This window comes from Pseudophryne corroboree, chromosome 1 (assembly GCF_028390025.1).
Source record: "Pseudophryne corroboree isolate aPseCor3 chromosome 1, aPseCor3.hap2, whole genome shotgun sequence".
Taxonomy (NCBI): Eukaryota; Metazoa; Chordata; class Amphibia; order Anura; family Myobatrachidae; genus Pseudophryne; species Pseudophryne corroboree.
Genome location: NC_086444.1, coordinates 333,129,443 through 333,142,631, shown reverse-complemented (window position 1 = coordinate 333,142,631; position 13,189 = coordinate 333,129,443). Strand labels below are relative to the sequence as shown.

General features: G+C 44.7%; 1 protein-coding gene across 26 annotated transcripts in view; it reads left to right on the top strand.

Annotated features, from left to right (window-relative positions):
• RIMBP2 (RIMS binding protein 2) overlaps positions 1–13,189 on the top strand; it is a 1,046,283-nt gene that overhangs the window by 767,331 nt on the left and 265,763 nt on the right. For all 26 annotated transcript variants that reach the window (XM_063964621.1, XM_063964623.1, XM_063964618.1 and 23 more), the window contains one exon: positions 7,616–7,720. In XM_063964621.1, coding sequence (XP_063820691.1) covers positions 7,616–7,720 — 105 coding nt within the window. The remainder of the gene's footprint in view (positions 1–7,615; positions 7,721–13,189) is intronic.

Here is a 13,189-nt window from a genome sequence, read left to right as displayed (position 1 = left end):
TAGCTTGCGACAGGACCAATGCTCTCTTTATTTTATTGTTAAGGCCCCTCACGTTCCAGCTGAGTAGGTGAAGCCCCTCAGATGCTACCAACATTGAAAGACGTTAGACTGGAAAACAGGAGAAAAGAAGAGAAAAGGAGAAAAAGGTGAAATGACACAATGACAGAGAATACCTCATCAGAGCACATGTAGATCAGAGCAGCAGGCGTACAAATACGCAAAAGAGAGGAAGAGAAAAAGTTCGGAGCAATCGAGAAACAAGGACGCCAGAACACATCCACCATGACTATAAAGATACATTGCAGCCTTAAATCACCAGCAGTACTTGACCATAACAAAAAATACCAATATTTAAGCAAAAAAATTAATAAAACAGCAACAACCCAACCACCCCCCACCCTGTACATCCATCAGGAACCTAGATATACCTATATCCCCAACCAAACTTCCCGTTACCTAAACTAAAAAAAAAAACTAAATAGTAAAGGTCGTAAAAAGGGAACAGTTAGGAGTAGACACCCCCAACTACTATATCACAGCAAGGGCTCCCTGTAAAGGAGAGTGGACCCCGGTAAAAAGACATACAAATAAACCTTCACATACAATAGTCAACCATATGAACTCTCACATAATAAAAAAAAAAAGAAAAACCTGAAAGAGAGAGAAAAAAACACAGAATAAACTGGCGGTACAATAGGAGCTCCATTCAGCGAGGTGCACGGGGTCTCTGCTCCAGCCACGCCTCGGCCTCTCTCGGAGAGTTGAAGAAATGGGTAGAGCCCTCATATATCACCCGCAGTCTGGCAGGGAACAGCATTGAATACTGAATCTGCCTGTCCCTCAGCTTTCATTTGACCTGAAGAAATTGGGACCTGGATTTCCGTACGTCCATAGCAAAGTCAGGGAAAACAGACACAGAGTGGTTATCAAACTGCAACGGACCGTGCAACCTGGCCAGGCGGAGAATGGCATCCCGATCCTTGAAGTGGAGCATGCGGGCAATAAAGGTGCGCGCTGGGGCACCGAGAGGGGGGGCCTGAAATGGTAAACGATGTGCGCGCTCTACCGCGAACTGCGCACTAAAATCATCTTTTTTAAACACACTGAGTAGCCAGTCCTCCAAGAATTTTTCTGGATGTGTACCCTCAGCTTGCTCAGGCAGCCCCACAAAGCGTACGTTATTTCTTCGTAAGCGGCCCTCCATATCTGACAACTTGGTTTTAATAGCAGCCATCTGGGATGAAAGGTCAGCGACACTATCCTTGAGTGGTGCAGTCACATCTTCAATGTCAGAGACACGTTGCTCTACATCCCCCACACGCTCTCGCAGCCTTTGCATGTCATGACGAATAATTGAGATATCAGCCTGAACCTGGCCGATCTTGTCCATCACCCTCGTCTCAGACGTATTGATGGCTTGCAGAATTTGCTGTGTGGATTGCATAACATCCGTAACAGAGGTTTCCTCCGATGAGGGAGGCGGTGTAGCCTGGGTACGCGGGGGTGTCGGACCGCGTGGATTTCTAGCAAATATTTCCAAGCGTGCAGCAGTGGCAGCAGCATTGCCGGTTTTTCCCATACTGCGGCAGGAGGAATAATCGCTCCAGGAAAAAAAGAGTAAATAAGCACAAAGAGAGTGGCAAAGTCTTATATAGTGAAGCTTGGAGTACAGTAGCTGCTTCAGGGAATTAAGAAACACAAAATGCACCCCTGAGTGTGATCAAACAGGATCCAAGATAAACAGGGCACAGTCAGTATTCATAGAAGGCAGTGCAGCACATCAGAATTGTAATCCAAATATGTTGAGAGAGACTCAGGCAACCAGCCCAATGCAAGGCCCAGGCATAAACATATATACTGCAGCACACTGGGTGGGAAGCAGCAGGCCTCTGTAATTGCCAGGAACAGTTAATAATGGAGCATGTGCCCAGCACCACAGAGAGGGGAGGGGAGAGTACCTTGTGCAGGGAGAGGTCACAAGCAGGGCAGAAGGTGCGGCTGCGGGCCCGGGGAGGTCCATCCACAATGTCCAAATCTCTGCATGTACAAGGCGCACAGCGGCGCCAGACGTCTCAGGGGGTGCAGGAGAGGTTCACACAGCAGCAGATGAGTATGAATTCCCAAAACACCGGGGTTAAGGATGGGTTCAAGGATGAAGAATAGGGAGCTACAGCAGCCTGCTGCTTACTCCATGCTGTGCCAGGCCACGCCCCCCAGATGGTATAGGGTTATTGTTGGGGAACGATGTTTAGTACAAATAGACATTCATGGCAAATTGTATTGTTTGTATCTATATTTAGGATGGACGGAATTGTTGTTTAGATTTAACATATTTAAAGCATCTGTAAGTTTCAGGGTTTCTGACAGGCTGGTATAATAATTTCAGCTTGCTATCCCCGGGGTAGCGAGGTGCCCTAACCCTTCACGCAGCTAACCCTGATTACTATGGGCGTGAAAAGCGCGATAACGGGGATCACTTTAGAAAGGAGATTGGGCGTGATATATTATTTGAATACCGCCCTATGTGTCAATCAGCTACTGCTTATACATTACCTTGAGTCCTGTTGGAGAAAGAGTGTTATATATATAAAATTATTATTATTGTATAAACTGACCTTCTACCTCTCTGGATTTACTCCCCTATGATTTAGCATATCAGAATATATTGGACTAGTGAATAGGGTCAAGTCTGTTTGCTGGAGTTCATGGTACTCACTGTGACTGAGATAATTATCCTGCGACTGCTAATATTCTGCAGTATCCCAAGTAAACAACTTTAATATGTAGACTACCCAAAACACTAATCTTATTGATTTCACATTCTGCAAACTTACCTATGTCCCTCAGGGGATGCGTTTAGCTTTCCGGCTGTCAGGATGCCTGTTGTCATGTGACCGATGCCGGCGTCCCCCACTCAGGAGACTGGCGCCGGGTTACCGACAACTGACATCCTGAAGGTGAGTATCGGGGTGGGGGCACTAGGGGATGTTAGGGTTTTGCACATAGAGGGAGGGGTGTTTAGCCACAACCGACACCCCCTGAGGGTTAGTCCTAGTCGCCACCCCTGGAGGTTAGGTTTATGATGGGGGGGAGGGAGTACAAATACTTACCCCCTCCGATGTCTGGATCTCCAATGTTGGAGAGCCGCGGTTGGTCACGTTACCTCCGGCATCCCGACAGCTGTCTTTCAGGGATATCAGGAAAATTATACAGTATAAAGATCTGGAGATCGATGATTTAAATCTTCTAGGAAACCGCCCTACTGTATTTCTTCGTGCTTGCATGACTAATATAGTAGTTTACTTATTTTGTGTAGTGCATGGTGTATGAATATTTGTATTTTACTTCTTTTTATGCACGCTAATGGTTTTTTAAAATGTTGTATATAAAGGTGTTTGTTGTCTACTGCTGAATATAACTTGTGCACAAGCTGTGACTTCTAATTATAAACAATGAATGCTTCTCCTGCCATGACATGTAAAGTCATAGTTCCTAGCAAGAAATGATGACGTTTTCACAAAGGGTATATCACACTATGACAGTGTGATGTAGGAGGCACCATGCACTGGATCTCTCTTGTATAAAAGGAAAAATAGAAATTGTCTGAACTCTTTTTTTTTTTTTTTTTTTAAATGAGCGCTGTATAAACTGCCCGAACAAGTGTATGAAATCCTTTATTTACCTTTACTAATTGAATGGGTGGAAATGTGAAATATAAACAAAATGATCTACAGTAGGTACTAAGGGTGTGTACACACGGTGAGATTTGGGCTATGCCCGATTCTCACCATGCGACAGGGGCCGGGTCGGCACTTAGCCAGTATCGCAAGAACATAATGAGTGTGCTTGCGATACTTGCTATGTGCGATTTTGGCTAAGTCCCGATTTTGACTATCTCTTCTATAGAGAGAGCCAAAATTGACTTGCCTGCACAGTCTATTTTATCTTTCGATGCCGACCGCGCGGGACCGCGCATCGGCATCGAATCGGGATCGCAAGGTGACTGTCACCTTGCGATCTGCACTAACTTTTCTTCTGATTCTGACTATATAGTCAGAATCGGAAGAAAAAATCTCACCGTGTGTACACACCCTAAGACAAATATGAAGGAATGGTTGACACATTTTCCTAAATATTTACTATAGAGCAGAAACCCCAGTGTTCCTTTCTGCTGCTGTCTTCGGGGAGCAGACTGTAGAGGTTTTGGGGTGATGCTACGCACTCCTGAATAATAATAAGATTATTAATTACCATACAGCATGTACACTGCTCCCTTCAATTCTTTGTGCCAGAAGGTGAAAGTCCCATTTGTATAGCTGAGCTGCAGTTTGTGAGAGAGCATTCTTAGATATGCTGCAGCTGTAATCCAGAAAGGGAGTTCTGTGGTGGTTTATAAGCTTTATTTCAACGAAGAGTAGTACATAGGGGGTCATTCAGATCTGATCGCTGCTGTGCGTTTTCACACAGCAGGCGATCAGAACCGAACTGCGCATGCGTATGCACCACACTGCGCTGGCGTGTTGCACAGCTACAACGGGCTTCGCCGGTCAGCGACGGGATGGTGCAAATTATCTATTCGCACGGGCGTTCGCAAGGAGATTGACAAGAAGAGGCCGTTTGTGGGTGGCAACTGACCATTTTCAGGGAGTGTCTGGAAAAACGCAGGTGGGCTCAGGCGTTTTCAGGGAGGGTGTCTGACGTCAGCTCCGGCCCCTATCAGGATTCCATCGCACAGGAAGAGTAAGTCCTGGGCTGCGCTTAGACTGCACATCAGTTTGTGTGCAGTCTAAGCGCAGAACATCAGTTCGCTACACATGCGATCGCACACTTGCACAGCAAAAAAAAACACTTCCCCTCCTGATCGCAGGACTGCAAAAATCGCTGCCCAGCGAACAGATCTGAATGACCCCCAAAGAGTCCACAGTCGGCATTGTTTATAACACAATGTAATACACAAAATGCTTACTAAGCAAATAGAAAATGTGTTCAATTTATAGATACCGGATGCTTCCAGTTTTCATAAAATTACAGCAATATCAAATCATAAATGGGAAAATTCTAGTGAACATATCATCATTTGCTATTCAAACTATTCTGTGACTTTTGCGCTATTATGGATACTATTTATATGAACCTGTTTAAAAGTTCTGTATATTTGTGGATTCTAACAATATGTATGTATATTTTGATGTATTTTTTTATGTCCATAGTCTATATTTAATTCTCCCTATACTGCTAGACACATGTTTTAGTTAACAAAAGACAGAAGTGACCTGCACAGAGTAGGGTTTTTTTTTCTATGCATTACCCAAACTTTCAATTTTTTTTTCTTTATTATCACAAAGGACATGATCTCAAATTAAAATGTAAACAGGCTGATGGTGAGCAACAATCCCTTCTTATTAGCCAAGAGAATGGTTGCTTGCCTAGAAAGGCATCTTTTCACTACTGTATCTCTCAGAGGGTGAGCCAGGTTTGCCCTCATCTCCTCCATGACACCAGGGGGCAATATCTGAACCTTCCCCCATGTGATTGATGCACTGTATAGGTGCTGTCTGCTGGCTCAAGGACTGGTACGATGAGCAGAAAGTGAACAGTTCATCCTGTTGTGAGGAGCAGAAAACCTCATGATCGGGTTTAGATTCTCCACGGAGACACACAATCCACAATCCACTTGAAACCAGAAATAAAGATGACTGGCTCTAACAGTCACAATGACTCTATAAGTGAACAGAAGTCCTCGGCAAATAGACCAAAGCAGTTGTGTGCCTATATACTTAAGTGGGTCTCTCTAAGATGTAGACTTAGGGGGAGAGTTATCAAATATTGGAGAGAGCTAAAGTACCAACCAATCAGTTCCTAACTGGGATTTTTCAAACACAGCCTTTAACATGGCAGTTAGCTGATTGGTTGATACTTTATCTGTCTCCAATGTTTCCAATGTTTGATACATCTCCCCTTTAGTCCCATAGAACTAGTTGGGTATATAGGTCAAATGTTACATACATTACTACAATTTGGTGTGGGAAACACTTGCAGATTTTTTATTCTCCCTCTTTACTGTCTGTTGGATGCTGTCAGTATCCACCATTTACATATATTAAAAATGTAGCTGCATAATGGATTGACACAGTGATAAACATACGCCAATTTGTGTATATTATCTTCTATGAATTTGGACTGTGCATACTCGGCACCAATTCCCAACACATCTACACTTACCACCAGAGAAGGGTGGAAAGACAGTATGAAGGGACATTCTTAGTCCAGCAAAGTAAGGGAGTGTTAATGTCTCATGCAGACTGGCAAGTAAGTGCATATACACATGTTAGGAGGGGTATCTTTTGCACCTAGTATAGGGCAAGTGCAAGTACTCAGTGTTATTGATGGCTTGCAGTAATCTCTTATGTGTACACCTTTGCATATGTTTTTGCAGCAGTTTTAAAAGCACGTTTCTTTTCAGTAATATATGCAGATTTATTTAAGACTTTGAATTGGCTAAAATGTGTGGTTCTATGCATAGATGAACTTATTGCTCAAACTCACTCATATCTAGGTACAGCACATGTACACATTATACACTTATAGCACAAATAGCAGTTATGCCAGAGCCAGGATTTCTTTCTATTTATTGCTGAATAGTGTCAATACCTGTATATCACTTAACAGTCCAGTCTCCCTAAACATTACAACCACTCCCTTCATTAGACTGAACATTTAGATTTTTCTCCTAAAATACTGCTTGTTACAGGAACTTTTTTTTTTACATGTGTACAAAGTACAAGGGTGTACAGACAATGTTGTTGGCTACAAGAGCACAACTTACAGACATACAGATGTGTTTACATACACCTTTCCCCATTTAAGCCGTATGGCCATATTAGCCATGCAACGGAATCTGTGACATACCGTAGCTATACTTTGTGATTTTTCTTATGACATGCTACTTTGATCTGCTACTTTATACAAATTCTTTTGCGGCAAAAAATTAATAATTTGGGAATCCATCCAAATGCTACTCGTGGTGGAGTGTCAAAGCCATGATAAGTATTTCTTGCCAAAGCAAAAAGGGAAAGGTGTATGAGGACATATCTGTATATAATTACAGTAAATCTGCAAGAATTTACATTTCAGAGTTGTGGGTGGTCACAAATGGGCAGTGGGGAAGCAGAGATAGGCATTGTAGAGTTTGGAGACTTACGTGGAAGGTGGTAAGCTTTACTTATAGAAATTAGTCTTGAGAGCTCATTTGCACGGGTGGGCATTCCGAAGGGTAAGAGCACCACTAGACAAGTCCGGTAGTCTGGAGTTGGAAGTGATGTGGAAAAAGGTGAGGCAGTCATTAGAATAGTAAAGAGGGCAGGAGGGAGTGTGAGTGGAAATGAGGCTAGTGATATGTGGAGGGGAGGAGTGATTGAGGGCTTTTAAGGTGAGCGAGAGGAGTTTGAATTTAATTTTGAGAGGGATAAGTAGCAAGTGGACTATTTGGCAGAGTGGGTGATAAAAAACTGAAACACGTGTGTTGATTTGGTTGCTTTGGTATTAGACACTCACGCATGATATACAGAACAATTAGACTGATGCATCACATGCCATTTTGTGTTCATCCAAACAGCATATGCGAGAGGCTGCTGAGCGGCGGCAACAGCTGGAATTAGAGCATGAGCAAGCCTTGGCTGTTCTCAATGCAAAGCAGCAGGAGATTGAGCTTCTACAAAAGGTAAGAGACAAATCATGATGGAACTCATTGTCACAGACAACAAACCTGGGATGTCTATTTACTGATTATAAAACCTGGACTTTGTATCAGAAAGTAATATCTATAAGCCTATAAGTTACCTAAATGGTGATTCTTTATAGCTTCCATAAATCACTTTACACTCATAAAGGTTTAGACCATTAATCATCTCATGATTTACAGTACCATATACTGTGGGAAATCCTGATTTATTCTTCCTCTAATCTGTAGTTAAAAACAATATCCCTAAAAAGCATCTATTTCAACCTTAACTTATCATGGATTGTAACCTTAAGCAATGCACCAAAGATATTACAGGCCAAATCAGTAGGATATGGAAAAACTAGCAGTACAGTCTATTAGAAATGTAAATGTAGATCCTCAGTCTAGTGTGGATAAATTAGCTTGTTACACCAATGTAATTGTTTGCTGCTACACTTCAGGATTTAAGGTGCAAAGTCATTAAAGTCTTCATTGTCTCCATAAAATGAAGAGACGTAAGGGCTGTGTACTAGAGGAACCATTGTGATTATTTGCTGCATCATAGGTCATATACATGATGGTTACCAACACTGATGAGCAACATATTTCAAAGCCAAGATCTTGCTTTCTGGAGCAAGGTACTAACATATTTGAATGAGCTATAATGACGGAGAGTGTATTCATTTTAAATGCCTAACTTATGGGACTAAAGAAGTTTAAGACCCTCAAATAGATCTGAAAAAAAATCCACCAGCCAAGAGAGTGTGTAAATCATGATTTTAACTAAAAACAAAAAACAAAATAGCAGGATCATGATAAGAAATTTAGTGCACAGAAGGCATGAAATGGAGATCTGTCATACAGTATATCCTTAATGTTACATCTAAGGTAAATAACATTTTAGGGGTGAGTTGTACTAGGGTGGAACTTTCCCTGAAGTAGCCTCCAAAATATGTTCTACATAGAATTTCTTGTTGGGTAAGCAAGGCTACTGCAATGTCCTATAGTCATTAGGTACAAAACATTATTATATTAGTAAAGATCATCTCAGTCTGATAAATTCAAGTTTTAGATAGTATTCCCAGACAAAGACAAATTATTTGGCATGTACGTAGTTATCTCTTTATAGAGCTAGAAAATTGAATCTATGAAGAGGGCACATTTTCTGGAGTGATCTTCTGTTGCGTAAGGGTACAACATAATTTATCCGTCAACAAAACACAGCACTAACCCCCCCCCCCCCCCACACACACACAAAAAAAACCCCAATAAAAATCAGCCAATGCATAACATCCAATAAAGGTAGTCCCAATTTCTTGTCACATCTATGATTAATTTAAGCCATTAATAAAGTGGTAGGAGTTTGGACTAAGATTTGATGAGCATAGTGTACAGTGCTGTGCAAAAGTTTTACGCAGGTGTGGAATAAATGCTGCAAAGTAAGAATGCTTTCAAAAATAGAAGTGTTAATAGTTTATTTTTATCAATTAACAAAATGCAAAGTGAATGAACAGAAGAGAAATCCAAATCAAATCAATATTTAACGTGACCACCTTTTGTCTTTAAAATGGCATCAATTCTTCTAGGTACACTTGCACACAGTTTTTGAAGGAACTTGGCAGGGAGGTTGTTCCAAACATCTTTGGAGAACTAATCACAGATCATCTTATCCATCATGCAATACCATTAGGGAGGCATCTGATTGGCTAAAACATTTTCTCTGACGTACTAGTGGATGCAGGGAACTCCGTAAGGACCATGGGGAATAGACGGGCTCCGCAGGAGACTGGGCACTCTAAAGAAAAGATTAGGTACTATCTGGTGTGCACTGGCTCCTCCCTCTATGCCCCTCCTCCAGACCTCAGTTAGAATCTGTGCCCGGCCAGAGCTGGGTGCTCCTAGTGGGCTCTCCTGAGCTTACTAGTAAAGAAAGTATTTATTAGGTTTTTTATTTTCAGTGAGCTTCTGCTGGCAACAGACTCACTGCTACGTGGGACTAAGGGGAGAGAAGCAAACCTACCTGCTTGCAGCTAGCTTGTGCTTCTTAGGCTACTGGACACCATTAGCTCCAGAGGGTTCGAACACAGGCACCTGTCCTCGATCGTCCGTTCCCGGAGCCGCGCCGCCGTCCCCCTTGCAGAGCCAGAAGAACAGAAGCTTGAAGACGACGAAATCGGCGGCTGAAGACTCCTGTCTTCATTAAGGTAGTGCACAGCACCGCAGCTGTGCGCCATTGCTCCCAGCACACTTACACACTCCGGTCACTGTAGGGTGCAGGGCGCTGGGGGGGGGGGGGGGGGCGCCCTCGGCTGCAATTGAAGTACCTTTGGCATAAAAACATACATATATACAGTCTAGCACTGTATATATGTAAAAAACCCCGCCATTTTTTTACATGGAAAGCGGGACAGAAGCCCGCCACTGAGGGGGCGGGGCCTTCTTCCTCAGCACACCAGCGCCATTTTCTCTTCACAGCTCCGCTGGAAGCAGCTCCCCAGGCTCTCCCCTGCAGTATCCAGGTACAAGACGGGTTAAAAAGAGGAGGGGGCACATAAATTTAGGCGCAAACAATACAAAAAAAGCAGCTATTGGGTAAATCACTTATTAGCAGTGAAAATCCCTGTGTTATATAGCGCTGTGGTGTGTGCTGGCATACTCTCTCTCTGTCTCCCCAAAGGACTTTGTGGGGTCCTGTCCTCAGTCTGAGCATTCCCTGTGTGTGTGCGGTGTGTTGGTACGACTGTGTCGACATGTTTGATGAGGAAGGTTACGTGGAGGCGGAGCAAGGGCAGATAAGTGTGGTATCGCCCCCGTCGGGGCCGACACCTGATTGGATGGATATGTGGAAGGTCTTAAACGACAATGTAAACTCCTTACATAAAAGGTTTGTTGACGCTGCAGCCTTGGGACAGCCGGGGTCTCAGCCCGCGCCTGCCCAGGCGACTCAGAAACCGTCAGGGGCTCATAAACGCCCTCTATCTCAGATGGTTGACACAGATGCCGACACGAAGTCCGACTCCAGGGGTCGACGATGATGAGGCACATTTACAGTCTAAAATGACCAAGGCCATCCGATACATGATTATTGCAATGAAAGATGTATTACACATTTCTGAGAGTAACCCGGTTACTACCAAGAGGGTTTATATGTTTGGGGAGAAAAAGCAGCCAGTGACTTTTCCCCCATCTGATGAATTAAATGAATTGTGTGAAGAAGCGTGGAGTTCCCCTGATAAGAAATTAGTGATTTCTAAGAGGTTACTGATGGCGTACCCTTTCCCGCCAACGGACAGGTTACGTTGGGAAACATCCCCTAGGGTGGACAAGGCGGTGACACGCTTATCTAAAAAGGTGGCCCTGCCGTCTCAGGAAACGGCCGCCCTAAAGGAGCCTGTGGATAGAAAGCAGGAAGCTATCCTGAAGTCAGTGTATACACACTCTGGTACTCTACTGAGACCTGCTATTGCTTCAGCCTGGATGTGTAGTGCTGTAGCAGCGTGGACAGATACTCTGTTAGACGACATAGATTCCCTCGACAGAGATACTGTTTGGCTAACCCTGGGCCATATCAAAGACGTCGTCTTATATATGCGAGATGCTCAGAGGGACATTTGCCTGCTGGGCTCTAGAATTAATGCTATGTCCATTTCTGCCAGGAGGGTCTTATGGACTCGGCAATGGACAGGAGATGCTGATTCTAAAAAACACATGGAGGTTTTGCCTTATAAGGGTGAGGAATTGTTTGGGGACGGTCTGTCGGACCTCGTGTCTACAGCGACAGCTGGAAAGTCGACTTTCTTGCCTCAGGTTTCCTCACAGCCTAAGAAAGCACCGTATTATCAAATGCAGTCCTTTCGTTCCCAAAAAGGCAAGAGGGTCAGGGGCGCATCCTTTCTTGCCAGAGGCAGGGGTAGAGGTAAGAAGCTGCACCATGCAGCCAGTTCCCAGGAACAAAAGTCCTCCCCTGCTTCCACTAAGTCCACCGCATGACGTTGGGGCTCCACAGGCGGGGCCAGGTGTGGTGGGGGCGCGTCTCCGAAACTTCAGCAGCCAGTGGGTTTGCTCACAGGTGGATCTCTGGGCTATACAAATTGTATCTCAGGGATACAAGCTGGAATTCGAAGCGACTCCCCCCCGCCGTTACCTCAAATCAGCCTTGCCTGCTTCCCCCATGGAAAGGGAGGTAGTGCTGGCGGCAATTCACAAGCTGTACCTCCAGCAAGTGATTGTCAGGGTCCCCCTCCTTCAACAGGGAAGGGGTTACTATTCCACAATGTTTGTGGTACCGAAACCGGACGGTTTGGTGAGACCCATTCTGAATTTAAAGTCCTTGAACACTTATATAAAGAAATTCAAGTTCAAAATGGAATTGCTCAGAGCGGTTATTGCAAGCCTGGAAGAGGGGGATTTTATGGTGTCGCTGGACATCAAAGGTGCTTACTTGCATGTCCCCATTTATCCACCTCACCAGGAGTACCTCAGATTTGTGGTACAGGACTGTCATTACCAATTCCAGATGTTGCCGTTTGGCCTGTCCACGGCACCGAGAATATTTACCAAGGTAATGGCCGAAATGATGATACTCCTTCGGCAGAAGGGAGTTATAATTATCCCGTACTTGGACGATCTCCTCATAAAGGCGAGGTCCAGGGAGCAGTTGTTGATCAGCGTAACACTCTCTCAGGAAGTGTTACTACAGCACGGCTGGATACTGAATGTTCCAAAGTCGCAGCTGATTCCTACGACGCGTCTGCTTTTCCTGGGCATGATTCTGGACACAGAACAGAAGAAGGTGTTTCTCCCGGTGGAGAAGGCCCAGGAATTAGCATCTCTGGTCAGGGACCTCCTGAAACCAAAACAGGTATCGGTGTATCACTGCACGCGAGTCCTGGGAAAGATGGTGGCTTCATACGAAGCCATTCCCTTCGGCAGGTTCCATGCAAGGATCTTTCAGTGGGATCTGTTGGACAAGTGGTCCGGATTGCATCTTCTGATGCATCGGCTGATCACCTTGTCCCCAAGGGCCAGGGTGTCTCTTCTGTGGTGGCTGCAGAGTGCTCACCTTCTTGAGGGCCGCAGGTTCGGCATACAGGACTGGGTCCTGGTGACCACGGATGCAAGCCTCCAAGGATGGGGGGCAGTCACTCAGGGAAGAAACTTCCAAGGGCTGTGGTCAAGTCTGGAGACTTCTCTACACATAAATATACTGAAACTAAGGGCCATTTACAACGCCCTGAGTCAAGCAGAGCCCCTGCTTCGAAACCGGCCAGTGCTGATTCAGTCAGACAACATCACGGCGGTCGCCCATGTAAACCGCCAGGGCGGCACAAGAAGCAGGATGGCAATGGCGGAAGCCACAAAGATTCTTCGATGGGCAGAGAATCACGTGCAAGCACTGTCAGCAGTGTTCATTCCGGGAGTGGACAACTGGGAAGCAGACTTCCTCAGCAGACACGACCTCCACCCGGG